This window comes from Camelina sativa, chromosome 5 (genome assembly GCF_030686135.1).
Source record: "Camelina sativa cultivar CO46 ecotype springtype chromosome 5, ASM3068613v1".
Classification (NCBI taxonomy): Eukaryota; Viridiplantae; Streptophyta; class Magnoliopsida; order Brassicales; family Brassicaceae; genus Camelina; species Camelina sativa.
The window spans coordinates 13,861,340-13,877,950 of NC_141884.1; the positions used below are offsets into that span (position 1 = coordinate 13,861,340).

The 16,611-nt window shown below is 33.4% G+C and overlaps 3 protein-coding genes and 1 pseudogene across 4 annotated transcripts; 3 read left to right on the forward strand and 1 right to left on the reverse strand.

Moving 5' to 3' along the window:
• Nucleotides 1-699: 699 nt before the first annotated feature.
• On the forward strand, nucleotides 700-2,394 carry LOC104786807 (uncharacterized). 2 transcript variants are annotated; one of them, XM_010512261.3, is made up of 2 exons: nucleotides 700-856; nucleotides 1,096-2,394. In XM_010512261.3, exon 2 carries the CDS (start codon nucleotides 1,140-1,142, stop codon nucleotides 2,148-2,150), a length of 1,011 nt encoding a protein of 336 aa, XP_010510563.1. In that variant the 5' UTR covers nucleotides 700-856; nucleotides 1,096-1,139; the 3' UTR covers nucleotides 2,151-2,394. The 2 variants fall into 2 exon arrangements, with proteins under 2 accessions (XP_010510563.1, XP_010510564.1); XM_010512262.3 differs by having other exon boundaries at nucleotides 719-856; nucleotides 1,101-2,394.
• Nucleotides 2,395-2,680: 286 nt separating this feature from the next.
• LOC104786808 (outer envelope pore protein 16-1, chloroplastic) lies at nucleotides 2,681-4,012 on the forward strand. The gene is made up of 6 exons (XM_010512263.3): nucleotides 2,681-2,867; nucleotides 2,956-3,007; nucleotides 3,277-3,308; nucleotides 3,404-3,437; nucleotides 3,536-3,603; nucleotides 3,698-4,012. The coding sequence occupies exons 1-6, from the start codon at nucleotides 2,754-2,756 to the stop codon at nucleotides 3,842-3,844; spliced, it is 447 nt and encodes a 148-aa protein (XP_010510565.1). The 5' UTR covers nucleotides 2,681-2,753; the 3' UTR covers nucleotides 3,845-4,012.
• An 820-nt stretch (nucleotides 4,013-4,832) lies between these two features.
• Nucleotides 4,833-7,700, reverse strand: LOC104789232 (BTB/POZ domain-containing protein At2g04740 pseudogene; annotated as a pseudogene).
• A 5,176-nt stretch (nucleotides 7,701-12,876) lies between these two features.
• Nucleotides 12,877-15,805, forward strand: LOC109124665 (putative protein phosphatase 2C 23). The gene is made up of 4 exons (XM_010512264.3): nucleotides 12,877-14,812; nucleotides 14,913-15,026; nucleotides 15,111-15,375; nucleotides 15,472-15,805. Exons 1-4 carry the CDS (start codon nucleotides 13,301-13,303, stop codon nucleotides 15,585-15,587), a joined length of 2,007 nt encoding a protein of 668 aa, XP_010510566.2. The 5' UTR covers nucleotides 12,877-13,300; the 3' UTR covers nucleotides 15,588-15,805.
• Nucleotides 15,806-16,611: the final 806 nt, after the last annotated feature.

Below are 16,611 nucleotides of genomic sequence, written 5' to 3' on the forward strand. Positions count from 1 at the left end.
CACGGCATCAACGCCGACACTGATAATAATCATAAAAATTGTTTTATACTCCTTTTGTCCCTAATAAATTAATATTCTATAATATATTTTTGTCTCTTAAAAATTGATTTTTATAGATAAAAAAGCTAAAATAATATTTTTACGTTATGCTTTTTTTTTCTACATGTCATTCATCTAATAATTCATATTTTCTCTTTCTACCAAAAAGTAATTATAAAGTAATTTACAAATAAAAATTAGGAGTATCATATTAGACTCTAAACTATTATGTCTTTTCTCTATAGATTTAGGTTTTGACTAATAAAATATTTTTATTTTTTATTTTATTTTTGGTGTTGTGTTAGTTTCATGAATAAATTTGGGAGATTAGTGTATATGATGAATTTACAACAGTTTAACATTGGTCATTATAAAAATTTTCTTAGATTATTTACAACAATTGATTGATCACATTATAAAGATGAATTTCTGCTTTTTTAAAAATATTATGGCTTAACATTGGTCAGATATTCTAACTATGCCAAGCGCTATTTCCACCATTCATAGAATTTTAGCAAAAGAATTCAGGATTTTATGGTATTTTATCTATGAAGGTAGTATTTATAATTTACACTTTGTCGGGGTTATTTTGTAAAACTTATGACAAACAAATTAAAAAAGGATAAGTTACATAAGGACATAAATGTAAAAACAAATGTTGTAAAGTCGGTTTCCCAATCTTTATAATTTACCCCTCAGACCCTTATTATCTTTCCCTTTTTTCGCCTCTCTTCATCAATCAGAGAGCACCGGTGAAATAAAAATCCAACCTTTTCTGTCATCCATCTCTCTCCGTCGCTTCTTCCTATCGAATCAGGTAAACTATTTAGTCTCTTTCTTTCAGTTTTCTTCTCGTTAGGAATTAGGATCTCACATCGGAACCCTAGGATCTATCTTCGTTTATCATCAGATTCGTATCTAGGTCTTCAATGATTTTGGTGATTAATAAAAACCCTAGCTTTACCATCCAATCTTGTTAGGTTTTGATTAGCTTTCTATGGAATCAATTGAATTGTATTGCGGAGATATTTGATTTTGTCTCTTTTTTGGTTTTAGGTTAGGTTTTTGTGAAGTTTTTTGTTATCTAGGGATTCGAAAAGATGCCGGCGACAGCAGGAAGAGTGCGTATGCCCGCAAACAACAGGGTGCATAGTAGTGCAGCGCTTCAAACTCACGGTATATGGCAGAGTGCGATTGGTTATGATCCTTATGCACCAACTAGTAAAGAAGAGCCCAAGACTACTCAGGAGAAGACCGAAGATCCAGAGAACTCTTACGCGAGTTTCCAGGGTCTTTTGGCTCTTGCGAGGATTACTGGTTCGAATAATGATGAGGCTCGTGGGTCTTGTAAGAAGTGTGGTCGTGTTGGGCACTTGACGTTTCAGTGTAGGAACTTTTTGAGTACCAAGGAGGATAAGGAGAAAGATCCTGCTGCGATTGAAGCTGCTGTTTTGTCTGGGTTGGAGAAGATTAGGAAGAGTGTTGGTAAAGGAGGTGAGGTGGAGGAGGAGAGTAGTGAAGAGGAAGAGGAGAGTGAGAGTTCTGATTCTGATGTTGATTCTGAAATGGAGAGGATTATAGCTGAGAGGTATGGGAAGAAGAAGAAGAGTGGGAGTGGTGGTAGTAGTGTTATGAAGACGAGTTCGGGGAGGAAGAAGAAGAAGAGGCGTGTTTCTGATGAGTCTGATTCTGATTCGGATTCTGGTGATAGGAAGAGAAGGCGGAGGTCGAAGAAGAAGAGGAGAGGACATAAGAGAAGGAGTGTGAGTGAGTCTGAGGATGAGGAAGAAGGAAGGAGTAAGAGGAGAAAGGAGAGGAGGGGAAGGAAGAGAGATGAGGATGATTCTGATGAGTCTGATGATGAAGATGACAGACGTGTGAAGAGGAAGAGTAGGAAGGAGAAGAGGAGAAGGAGAAGCCGTCGTAATCATTCTGATGATTCTGGTTCGGAGTCCTCTGAGGATGATAGAAGGCAGAAGCGTAGGAACAAAGTCGCAGCTTCTTCTGACTCTGAGGCCATTGTTTCGGGCGATGACGATTCACGCGTTGGAAGAGGCTCGTCTAAGAGGTATGAGAAGAAGAGCAGGAGACGCCATCACAGGAAAGAGTGAAAAGTAAGATTGATCTTCATGAACCGTTTTCTTCACTCTCCATTGCCCTCTATCAATCTTACTATCTTATGTATAATAATGAACATGTCTTGTATGGGATTTGATTTGTGTTGAATTTGCAATGCACTCTTGTTTGGTCTTTGTTTGTTTCAAGCATGTGAGAGATACTACTGGTGTTGTGATTGTTGTAATTCTACTCTATTGCTTCAAAGACTGATCTTAGAATTGATTGGTTGTTTTTAAAGTTCCGATTTTTACGTTATTATTACCGATACTCACGTCGGCAACGTAGAGCTCACGTCGGCAAGTGTCGCTGTGGAGAGATCACGAGACTCGTGGGATGAATTTGGCATGGCTCTAGAGTAAGAGGGCAGATTGGTCTTTCACTGAGCTCGAGTTTCATGGCTCAGTTCATACAATATCTACTCGTGGGTCCTTGTTTATCTCTTCTCCACCGTTGAACCAAAGTTAAGATATCCACCGTTAAAGTTAAAAGCCACTTTATATATCCCAAGAAAATAGGTGACCTTGTTACAGAGCAAGATCAGAGAGAAATATATCCAAAACCAAAAAACAAAACAGAGCAAGAAGAAGAAGAAGAAGATGCCTTCAAGCGAATTCTCCGGGACCGTGAGCACGCCGAAGCTTTCGGTGGCAGTTGACATGGGAAACCCTTTTCTCAATCTCACCGTCGATGCTTTCCTCAAGATCGGAGCTGTATTACTCATTACTCATCTCTCTCTCTCTTTGATGGTTCATTTTGTTGATCTTTATCTCTCATTGTTTTTATATTTGATGGGTTTAGGTTGGAGTCACTAAATCTATTGCAGAAGATGCTTACAAGGCCATCGACAAAGGTAAGCCCTCAACATTCTCAAACACACATTAGTGTTCGTGTTCTGTCTATGTTTGTTATATAAGATTTACTTTACTGTTGTGGTTTTTGGTGACTTTGATGAACACTTTTACTAAAATTCCTAGGACAATCTTTTGTATATTATTAGGAAACATTTATTATATCTTGAACACATTGTGATGGATCTGTGTTTTTTGTGCTTATCATTACTACTTTTGTTTGTTGGAGCTGCAAAATACCATCTTTTACTCCATGGTTCATTTATTGTAGGGAGTCTCTCCAAGAACACTTTGGAGAATGCGGTGAGTGTCACTTTACTGCATCAAATCTATGTTTGTAAAAATGTGTCGCTTTATTAGTTTTCCGTTTCTGAAGATTCTGCTAAACATTGTTGCAGCTTAAGAAGTTGTGCGCAGAAGGTGTTTACTGGGGTAAGTTGCTTTCTAAATGTCATTGTTTTTTTCATTAGTGGAAGATAATAGAATGATTGAGAATAAGTTTAAAGTTTGCTACACATGAATATGATCAGGAGCTGCGGCTGGAGTTTATGTTGGGACAGAGTACGGTATCGAACGTGTCCGTGGCACCAGAGATTGGGTACTAACTAAATACATTTCACACTCTTTTCAATGCTCTTAACATTTTTGCTAGAATTTGACATAACTAATTTGGTTTGAGTGTTTGTTATCAGAAAAACGCAATGTTAGCAGGCGCGGCGACAGGAGCAGTGCTCTCTGCGGCTGGCAAGAAAGGCAAAGACACTGTCGTGATCGATGCCATCCTCGGTGGCGCGCTTGCCACCGCTTCTCAGTTCCTTAACAATCATTATTTCTATTGATTTTCACATCTTCCTATAGGGACCAATTTTGGACAAAGTTGGTTCATCATATGGTGGATGGATTCCCTTTGTTTTACTCTTTCAATAAAAAACCAATGTAGTGTTTTCTGAATGAATACATTTTGAGTATTGTGAACGTTAATTATGCAATTGAAGCTTATGTTAAAATATGAGAAATGCATCAAAACAAATGAAAAATTTGTATAGAAAGTAGCAATGATTTGTGGTTACAGCAAAACAGAGCAAATAAATAATAGTATAAATGAAAAGTTTGTATAAGGGACGACGGCCGATTTACCCACGAGAACTATGGTATCGAGCCAGATAGAGCCCGTTCTTTACCCTCGGTCTATATGTCTCCGAAATAAAAGTTCCAAACCAATATCCCCGAAACAAAAGTTCGATATCTATATTTCCCCAATTATGGATTATAGCGGTTTAATGTCTAAATCCGAGACCAAACCATATATGTCCCGAAAATAAACCAATTGTTAAACCAGATTTTTGCACCAAACCGACCCATTTATCATAAAAACCCAAAATTCCCAAATAAAACCTAAAATCAATTTTCATGGTTCATAATCGATTCTTTTTATTGAGTTTGCTTCTTCTTATATGGTTTGGTTCTTCTTGAAACGATTCAAGAACACAACTTTCCTAACATTTTGATCCAAAGACTTCAACTTTTTAAAAATTGGATATTAAAAGAAATGGTAAACCGAAAAACATCATCTCAGTACACATCTTCGCATACAGAAACAATTCAAGAATCTAACTTTTTCATAAAAACTGAAAAACTGGATTCAAAGAACTCAAATTTCATATAAATTGGATTCAAAGAACTCAACTTTCATAAAAATTGGACAGTGAGTGTCATTGTAAAGAACGAGAATAACCCCCAAATTAAGTCCACAGCCTCAAAATTGAGAATTGATTGGGCATTTTGGAAGCATACCATAAACATCAAGATCAGCATTTGAAGCTTGTTTCAGATACGATTATGACAATATCCCAAAAACGTTTCCCTAAGTGAAGCTTGCAATGGACCAAGCGGAGGAGGACAAGCTTCAAAGGCCTTAAGAAGCTTCCGAATCCTTAAATCAAGAGAAGCGTAGTGACAACGAGCACCATCAAAAGTATGTTCAGAACAAATCGCACCGTTCTCTAGAAGCAATCGAGCATCATCGATATGACCAGCGAGACAAGCGTAGTAGAGAGCAACAGAGTCCCAACGGTCACGTGCGTTGACGTTGACTCCGGTTTCGAGAAGGTACCGGAGCCTATCGACATCACCGGCGCGTGAACCTTCGAAAACGTCGCCGTTTGGGACTTGTTTTAGCGGTACAGATGGTTTGTAATCTTGGAGGTCGAGGTCGAGATCTTCTAGTTTGGATTCGAGTGTCCAAGAAGAATCAAATTCAAGAAGAAGAAGCAAACTCAATAAAAAGAATCATTATGAACCATGAAAATTGATTTTAGGTTTATTTGGGAATTTTGGGTTTTTATGATAAACTGGTCAGGTTGGTGCAAGAATCTGGTTTAACAATTGGTTTAGTTTCGGGACATATATGGTTTGGTCTTGTGTTTAAACATTAAACCGCTATAATCTATAATTGGGGAGATATAGATATCGAACTTTTGTTTCGGGGGATATTGGTTTGGAACTTTTATTTCAGGGACATATAGACCGAGGGTAAAGAATAGGCTCTATCTGGCTCGATAGTTCTCCTGGATAAATCGGCCGTCGTCCCTATAGAAAGTAGCAATGATTTGTGGTTTCTATAAAACTCTCTGATGTTCAAAAGTCTCAAACGAGTTGTCCAATGTGTGGACTTAACTATACATTACAGTAAAACAGTAAAACAGTAAAACAGAGCGAATAATTGTATAAAGTATAAACCTAGATTGGGCTTTTGATGAATGGGATTTAGAATTTCAAGTTTGGGCCTTAATGTTGAAGTCTCAACCGTTTCGACCCGACTCCTATAGTTATTCAGCTCTATACATTTCATTTATGTAACCTCAAATAAGTCTTCTCCACTTTGGTTCTTCCCGCAAATTGTCTAATACATACAGAATTTTATTCTTACAATTTTAAAAGAATTATAAAAAATAATGATATACGTGAAGTTGTTGGAGAGTGTCTCTTGGTGTGTGTTCACTTATACATGTAAGTAGTGGAGAAAAATGGTGGTGGAAATGAAAGTGACAATGCTGTCTGCAACAAATTCGTATGGATCTATGTTTGCTTAATGGCTACCATCTCTACCTCTCTCTTTCTCTACTACTTTCCACCTCATGCAATACTTCTTATTCAACCAATCTTCTAACACTACTACATCAAAATCATTCAGTTTATTCCCATTGCCTACAATGAAATTTCATTTATGCATGATGTAAATAAGGAAAATATATAGTCTATACATATCTTCAAGATCTAAAGTTATCTATAGGATAAATCAAAATGGCTATTCTAATCTATCTTGAGTTCGTGATTCACTTGTTTGGGTCAATCAAAACATGCATTAAAATATTCGTAAAATCTAATAATGACAATGTGAGAATAAAATGAAACGTAATAATAGTTTTCAAAATTTAGGAGAGTAACATGTATATTCCATATACTTCCATAATAGGTGAACTGCAGAAGTGGGTTGAAGATGAGTCAAGACAACAATACTTTAGTGCCAGCAAAGCCATAAAGATCCACCAAAATCAATAAAACTGACACAAAAGACCCACTTCTCTTATTATTCTTACGAAGATAATTAATCCCCCACCATTAAGGTCCACTAATCCAATTCTTTATTCGTTTCATAAAGTCAAAAATTATTAAGAAGCAAATTAGTAATTTATCTCTTCTTTAGTTTCTTCCAACTAATAAAATTTATGAAGGTCAATGATACATGCAACAAGGAGTCTTTATTTTACTTTCTTCATGCATGTTTTATTAAATAGTTCTTCACCTTCAAGTGTTATATTCATATATTATTCTGCATGTTTTCTGAAATTGATTAAAATTCTAATACAATCTAGAAGTTGAAATTTATAGCATTGACTTCTAATACTCAATAATTGTATTTGCCAGAACATCTCCAGAGATTTTATAAGGTTTGAAAATAAATTCCAAAACATTAAATATTTTTCCTAATGAAGGTATCCTAATGAAAAATGTTATATCATGGCATTATATTTTAAAATGGAAGCATACATGGCCAGAGAATGGAGGGTTCTCCACTTGCAATATTACAAATGATGATGGACCATGAATTATCAAGTGTTATTAAGATAAATGATTATTAAAGTTGAAAAACAACATTTATGTTAATTAACTATATCTTATAAACAAATCTCAACCTTAAAAACCTAATATGCTTTTCTTTTAATAATTAATCAAAAGCAAATGCGCAAGTTGGATATGTCTCCACTTATCTTTTCATGTTGTTTTTTTTTTGTCAACATGTTTAAATATACATTTTGGGTGTTTTTTTTTTTTTTTTTTTTTTTTTTTTTTTTTGTCTTTGAAGTATGAACGTAATTATTTAATAAGGGAACTTGAATTTGACATTATATTATATTTTATTGAATTCTTTATGCCTAATGATACATGTATTTGACATTTTATTCCATCATTGAAACTTGCCCCTGAGTTACCACGTGTCTACTAAGTTTGGTTTAACTCTAAAACGTCGTGAGGATTGTAGTAGATCTTGATTATTTACCAAAACAGTATTTGAGAATTAATTAATACGTTCGAAACATTTGCGCAAGACAACAAATGATTAGTTTGCACTCTTCGCATGCATCATTTTGTGGATTACCTTCTCAGTATTCCTATAAGACGATTTGACACCATTTCTTATATGGCAACGGCTCAACCAATATAGAAGAAAAATCAACTTTATATATGTAATATATATAGATTTATTTTGTGACCAAGTCATAGTCTCACCATCTAGCTCTGCATTTTCCAAACGATACATATGAAAGCAAAAATAGTGGACTTTGTAGGGAACACTTAATCAAACTAATAAAATTTCTACTGCGTTAAGGCAACACTATTTATAGTAAAAATAGGGTAGGAAATATGATATTTTGTTTTTGGTAGGACAGGAACATGATATTTCTATACTCATTTTTACTAAGTTTTAGGCAGAAGTCTCTAATATCTTCGTATAGAATACCTTATTTTTCAAAAAAAAGTTTTGATCATTCCTTTTTGTGTTGGCGAATTCCATGCTTAAAAGATATACATAAAACATATAATACTAGAAGATGTAAGCAGACGAAACCTGAAAATAGATGTTTGGTTGTTTAACTATTTTCAATGAATCATAAAAGTATAATGTTGATCCCATAAGATTTGATATATTTGAAGAGAATCACAACATATATCTAGAGAACAACTAACATATTAGTGTTATCCATTTCAATACCAAATACAAGATATATGTATTTTAGATGGAAATTTCCATCTCAAATTACTATTTTACTAAACTGTAAACATCTAACTAACTTTTCAGATGAAAAATATCATCAATATAAAATATTATTTGATAATTTTTTTGTAAATTAAATTAATTGTTCTCTAATTCTTAGTTGTTACTTTCTTCAGTCTCCATATTTAAAATGGACATAAATTGATATGTTGTTGTAAATAAGCGCACGCTATATATCATAAACATCTAACTATTTGTTTACCTTTTTGTGATGGGTGAATAAGTAAATACTAATTTTCCTGTTTTTTTTTGTTTTTTTTTTTTTGAACGAAACTAATTTTCCTGTTAAAAATTTAAATGCATAGTAGAATTTGTCGTAAATTTGAGAGGATTTATATCAGAGAAGTTTGTGACATTTTTTATATAGTTGAGAAGACAATTTACAATTTTGGAAACTCGAACTTGATGCACGGGTCAACACTAAGATTATCCAAACCAGTTTCTTGTAAATTTGAAACGTATACTGAGAAGTTTGAGGTTTTTTATATAGTTATAAAGACAATTTAAGACTAATTTTGGAAACTCGCACTCAATGCATGGGTCAACACTAACACTATCCAAACCAGTTTCTCATTATATTTATTAAGATGATTGAATTCGCAGTGGATATTTTCAAATATGTTACAATCCATCTCAATTTTTTAATAATGATACAAACTTTTAACCCCGAAATTCTACACTTAGACAAGAACATGAATCAATTTTAAAAAACAATGGATTACTTTTTTTGTTTCTTTGAAACTTTAATTGAATTGGATTTACATAAAATTTGCCACGTATTTTTCTCAGTTTATTTAAAACATAAATATACACTTTGCTCACTTTTTCTTTTTTTTAAGTTCTGGGGCAATGAATCAAAAATTCCAAAATTTGACAATTGAAATTCTTTTTAAACCAAATGTTGAAAAAATCTCAAATAGTAACGGCTTGTTGTGAAACAAAGGATGTTCACTTTCTTTTATAAAAGGTGGTTTTGTAACAGATATGTCAGAATTGTGTCTAATATACATCGAGAATATTAACTTTAAGTATTTACATAGAACTGAAATTTGGGGTTAGCATGCGAGGAACTCGTGTTTGAGTTAGAAGTTTGCAATCTAATTGAGCTTTTTTAAGCCAAATGTTGAAAATATCTCAAATAGTAACGGCTTGTTGTGAAACAAACGATGCTCACTTTCTTTTATAAAAAGTAATTTTGTAACAGATATGTCAGAATCGTGTCTAATATACATCAAAAATCTTGACTTTAAATATTTACATAGAACTGAAATTTGGGGTTAGCATGTAAGGAACTCGTGTTTGAGTTAGATAGTTTTCAATCTAATTACGTTACCTAAAATTTTTTGTTCCATACTTTATCACAAATAATTCAATTAAATAATGGTTAATTAAATTATTTATTCTCTAACGATGTTTACTTTTTATTTATAAAAAAATATTTTTGTAACGGACATGTATTAGTTTTAATATTTATATAGAACTGAAATTTGAGAGTTAGCATGCAAAGAACTTGTGTTCGAGTAGTAAATAGTAAATACTTTTCCGATTTTATTATGTTACCTAAAATTCTCATTCCATATTTTATCAAAAATTATGTAATTAATTTTTTGTTATTTAAACTATTTGTTTTTGCACGGGTCAACCCTAAGACTATCGAAACCAGTTTCTCATTTTATTTGTTAAGACCTACAAATTAAGAGGATTGAATTCGCAGTGGATACCTTCAAATATGTTACTATCTATCTCAATATTTTAATAATGAAACAAACTTTTAATCCCTAAATTCTACACTTAGACAAGAACATGAGTCAATTTAAAAATCAATGGATTGTGTTTTTTTTTTTTTGTTTCTTAAGATTTTAATTGAATTGAATTTGCATAAAATTTGCTACGTGTTTCTCTCAGTTCATTTTAAACATTAATATACGCTTTGCTCACTTTTTTTTTAATTTCTGGTGCAATGATTCAAAATTCCAAAATTTAACACTTAGAATTTTTTTTAAGCCAAATGTTGAAAAATCTCAAATAGTAACGGGTTGTTGTGAAACAAACGATACTCAAAAGAAAGTGGTTTTGTAACAGATATGTCAGAATCTTGTCCAATATAGATCGTGAATATTGACTTTAAATATTTACATAAAACTGAAATATGGGGTTTAGCATGCAAGGAACTTGTGTTTGAGTTAGATAGTTTTCCGATCTTATTATGTTACCTAAAAATTTTTGTTCTATACTTTATTAAAAATAATTCAATTAGGTATATGTTAATTAAATTATTTATTCTCTAACTATGCTTACTTTTTATATAAAAGATAGTTTTGTAACAGACATGTATTAGGCTTTAGTATTTATATAGAACTGAAATTTGAGAGTTAACATACAAAGAACTCATATTCGAGTAGTAAATAGTTTTCTAATCTTATTATGTTACCTAAAATTCTTATTCCATATTTTATCAAAAATTATGTAATTAATCTTTTGTTATTTAAACTATTTGTTCTCGCCCTCAATGCACGGATCAACACTCAAGACTATCCAAACCAGTTTCTTATTTTATTTGTTAAGACCTACAAATTAAGAGTGGATATTTTCAAATATGTTATAATTCATCTCAGTTTTTTAATAATGAAACAAACTTTTAACCCCAAATTCAACACTTAGACAAGAACATCAGTCAATTTAAAAAGCAATGGATTACATTTTCTTTGTTTCTTCGAAATTTTAATTGAATTAGATTTGCATAAAATTTGCTACATGTTTTTCTTAGTTTATTTAAAATATTAATATACACTTTGCTCACTTTTATTTTGTTTAAATTTCAGGTGCAACGAATCCAAATCCCAAAATTTAACACTTGAATTTTGTTTAAGCCAAATATGGAAAAAATCTTAAATAGTAATTGATTTTCGTGAAAGAAACGATAATTATTTTTTTTTTATAAAAGAAGGTTTTGTAACGGATATGTTAGAATCGTATCCAATATACATCGAGAATATTGACTTTAAATATTTACATAGAACTGAAATTTGGAATTTAGCATGCAAGAAACTCGTGTTTGAGTTAGACAATTTTCCATTCTTATTATGTTACCTAAATTTTTTGTGTTCCATACTTTATCAAAAATAATGCAGTTAAATTTTTGTTAATTAAATTATTGATTCTCTAATGATGCTTACTTTTTATATAAAAAATGATTTTGTAACGGATATATATATTAGCTTTAAATATTTATATAAAACTGAAATTTGGGGGTTAACACGGAAAGAACTTTTGGTTGAGTAGTAAATAGTTTTCCAATCTTATTAAGTTACCTAAAGTTCTCATTCCATATTTTATCAAAAATTATATAATTAATTTTTTGTTATTTAAACTATTTGTTCTTCAACTCTTACTTGCTCTTTTCCGTTAAAATATTCAAATCAAACATAATTTGATATGTTGTTGTAAATAAAAGTATGCATGTTATTATATGTGCAAGTGCAAACATGATGTGTACATTATGTATTTATGTATCATGAATCACTTCATTTTGGTCTACATCCAATCAAATCGTTAAGCAAACCAAACAAACAAAAAACGATTCAAACATTCGAATCCTGCTGGCGTGATTTAGATTAGTAATTATCACAACCTCCAACTACAATATATAAATATAAACTACGACCCACTCCAACAAAAAAAAAAAATCTAGTATTAGACTTTAAATAATTAATAAAAAATCATTAAATATAATGTAGAGTACATTTTAAGTTTTTTAGTTGGGAAAATATAAAATAAAATGAAGAAATAAATAAAAGTTTTTCAGATTAAAAAAATACTTATGACATAGGAGAGAGTGATGGTATAAGTAGTGAAGCAGCAGCAGAGGGTGCGGGTGAGAGCCGAAGAGGCAGCCAAAAAACTCATTTGAGAGAGTTGACGAGAATTTATGAACTAACGGAAGATTCAGTAATCGTAAGACACGTGGCGTATTCTTAGATCATCATCACGTGATCCAACGGTGATCAAATGCACAACTTACGAAGTATAGTCTCATTTATAAAATGTTTGTTATTTGAAGGAAACTGTAGTTATTTTGACTTTTAATTTCTTAAGAAACAAAAGAAAAAAAAAAGTCTTTATTTCCTTAATTGGCTTTTCTATAATTTTCCATAAATTTTGAGTTTATAATTACTAAAATTGTAAGATGATCATTTCAGTTTTCATTCCCACGCGCAATGATCTTTGTAGTATATATAGGCACTAATTAATCCTTTATTATACTACTTCATTCATATTTTAAAGTTATTTTTCATTGAATTTATTATTTAATTTACAACTACATTAAATAAATTCATATACAAGATATATAATTCAAAATATAGAATTACGCGTAGAGTTTAAAACAGATATAGTAAACATGTTACTATTTTGTAAAACATCTCGTAGACGCGCTTGTTTACGAGAGTAAGTAAACAGTAGTACTACAAGACACACACATTTCAAAACCCCCTGAGTTCATAAAAACTCCAACCTTTGCCTTCGCCACGAGTCAACCCTCTTCTTCGTCAAGAGACCTCGCTGCAATTAATAAAACTTTTACAAATAAAAATTCCCTCATTTTCATCAATTTTTTTCTTTCTTCTTTTCAGATTTAACACACAATATAACATAACGTAACAGAATAATATTATAATAATATCTTTTTTTTTTTTTTTTCTATTTATATTATTCTCTTCTTCCCCTTTATAATTTTCCCACTCAAAAAAATCATTTTTCTTGCACACAAGTCAACTCTCTTTCTCTCTCTCATATCTCATCATCTTCTTCAACCTCTCTCTCTCTCTCTCTCTCTCTCTCTCTCACACCATGGATGAACAACTTCAATTGTAATCTAAACATACAAAAAATACGTTCTTTCTATCTGAATTCTCAATACCCATAAAAAAAAAAATTGTTCCTTTTTTAAGTTTTTCAGATGGGTAACGGAATTGGAAAGCTTACTAAATGTTTCACCGGCGCCGGAGAAACTCGCCGGAACAAAAAGAAACCCGAGTTATCATCATCAACCCTCGAACCAGATCCTTTAGACGAAGGTTTAGGTCACTCTTTCTGCTACGTTCGACCAGACCCGACCCGTGTTTCCTCTTCTAAAGTTCACTCCGAAGAAGAAACCACTACGTTCCGTACGATCTCCGGCGCTTCCGTTAGTGCCAACGCCGCCACTCCGCTCTCTACTTCTCTCTACGATCCTTACGGACACATCGACCGAGCCGCCGCGTTCGAGAGCACGACGTCGTTTGCGTCGATTCCTTTGCAGCCGATCCCGAGAAGCTCCGGTCCGATTGTACCCGGTTCGGGTCCGTTAGAGAGAGGGTTTCTTTCCGGTCCGATTGAACGAGGTTTCATGTCCGGTCCACTTGATGGTTATTCCGGTCCGGTTTCCGGTTCTGATCAATTTCAACGTAGCTTCTCTCACAGTTTAGCTAATAACCGGGTCGGGTCAAGAAAAGGATCTTTAGTTCGGGTTCTCCGTCGCGCAATTTCGAAGACGATTACTAGAGGACAAAACTCGATCGTTGCTCCGATCAAACCGGTTAAAGAACCCGATTGGGTATTCGGGTCGGATAAAACCCGGATCCAGACCCAGACCCAGCACCAGAACGAGAATAATCTCACTGTTAATAGTAGCTTGAATTTTAGTAGTGAAGGGAGTTTACTAGACGACGACGTTTTATTAGAAAGCCAGAATCTTCAATGGGCACAAGGTAAAGCTGGCGAGGATCGTGTGCATGTGGTTGTATCGGAAGAACATGGATGGCTCTTCGTTGGAATCTACGATGGATTCAACGGTCCAGATGCGCCTGATTATTTACTCTCTCATTTATATCCAGCCGTTTATCGTGAGCTCAAGGGATTATTATGGGACGATCCTAAAACGGATGCAAAATCTACCGATGAAGCTGATGTAGAGAATCGCGACTCGAGTTCTAAAGAGAAAAAGTCAAAGAACTGGGAAGAAAGTCAACGACGGTGGAGGTGTGAGTGGGATCGCGAAAGGCTCGATCTTGACCGTTTGTTGAAGGATCGGAGTAATGGGTCGGATCAAGATCCGGATCCGAGTTCGTCTGATGTTCTAAAAGCTCTGTCACAAGCTCTGAAGAAGACGGAAGAAGCTTACTTGGAGATTGCAGATATGATGCTCGACGAAAATCCTGAACTAGCTTTAATGGGTTCATGTGTATTAGTGATGCTGATGAAAGGTGAAGATGTGTATTTAATGAACGTTGGTGACAGTAGAGCTGTGCTTGGGCAAAAAGCTGAGACTGAGTATTGGAATGGGAAGATAAGACAAGATTTGGAACGTATCAATGAAGAAACAATGAATGATTTTGATGGTTGTTGTGATGATGATGGTGAAGGAGCTAGTTTGGTTCCTAATTTATCAGCTTTTCAACTTACTGTTGATCATAGCACAAATGTAGAAGAGGTAATGCAGTCAACTTACTAATGCAGTCATTTAATCGAAGTGTTGATGGTACTTTTAGCTTAATGAAAGTCTTGTTTTTGTTGTTGTTGTTGTTGTTTAGGAAGTTGATAGGATTAGAAAGGAGCATCCTGATGATGCAACCGCGGTGACGAATGAACGTGTTAAAGGTTCGTTGAAGGTTACAAGAGCTTTTGGCGCTGGTTTCCTCAAACAGGTACGTTCAAACATGTTTTCAGTTCTTGATTCTTGGAATCTTGTATTGGAAGTTTAACCTTTGGGATCACATTTTCATTTGCAGCCTAAATGGAATAACGCATTACTTGAGATGTTTCAAATCGATTACAAAGGGACGTCGCCTTACATAAGTTGTTTGCCAGCACTTTACCATCATAGATTAGGATCCAAAGACCAGTTTCTGATACTATCCTCGGATGGTCTCTACCAATACTTCACAAACGAAGAAGCGGTTTCTGAGGTTGAACTCTTTATCACATTACAACCTGAAGGTGACCCGGCTCAGCATTTGATTCAAGAACTTCTTTTCCGTGCTGCCAAGAAAGCTGGTAATAATCTAATACGAGATATTTGAATCAAAGTAATGGGGGTTATAGTGTAAATATCGGATTTTAAAATATTTTTTTTCCATTGATGTTTTCTAGGTATGGATTTCCATGAACTGCTTGAGATACCACAAGGGGAACGGAGACGGTACCACGATGATGTTTCCATTGTAGTCATCTCTTTAGAAGGAAGAATGTGGAAATCTTGTGTATAAAACATAAACCATATAATGAACATAGAGGAAAGTAAAAGTGTTTCTGAGATGAATATGGTTCGATGCAACTGATTAGTTTTATGAGTTTGAGTTTAAGTCTCGATCTCACATCGAATCTAAAACCTCAGTAACTCGAGAAGACTGGTTCACTAATGATGTACTATTATATGTTAATAAACAGTAAGAAAAAGTTTTGCCTCTGGAACTAAAACAACAAAGTCTCATTAATACATACAAGTCCATGTCTTATATCTTATCTGTTTTGATTGTTTATTTGTTATCATTAATTCCATATTCAAAGATGAATCTAGGCTTCAAAACCAACCCTTTGACTTCGAATTTAAGACACTTAAGAGTTAGATTCGACATTTGTGGAAACCCTTTGCTTATTGGTCAATGCAAGCTATTGAAGTAGTTAGTGTCTTCCAACCTCTACCTGTAATGGAATAGAGAAGTAAATGTTGGAAGAAGAAGAAGAAGAAGAGGAAGTGGTGGATATCAAATCTTGTCTCATTTATGAATTAAATCAGACTTCACTTAACTCTCTTGCTTCCCACCAAATCTTGGCCTCTCTGTTTCTGTACTGTTTCCACCAACTAAAGGCAACACAATTTTGGATCTTTCTGGTTTTAGTCACCATTATACAATTCTCTAGTCTCGATCTACATTTTCACAATGCATAGAGATGTCGATTAAGCTGAAACAAGATTTGTAAAAGACAATTTGGAAGCTAATACGTGTTGCAGGAGTTAGCATATTATAACTCTCAAACTTAGAATAGTACTATCAGTCCATCACTTTCCCCAAAAAACAAGTGTTGTTCAAGAAATATTTTTCTGTTTTAAAATTAATGTCTTAGCTTTCAATGTAACTCTCTTTAAAAATGTAATTAACGTTTAGTAAACTTGTTAAAAAATTTAAATGGTGAATCAGAAAAAAAAACTTTATTAACACTTTTGCTAATTTGGTGGATAACACATCCATTAACTGAGGGTTAAAACTGCTTACTGAAGCATCTATTTGA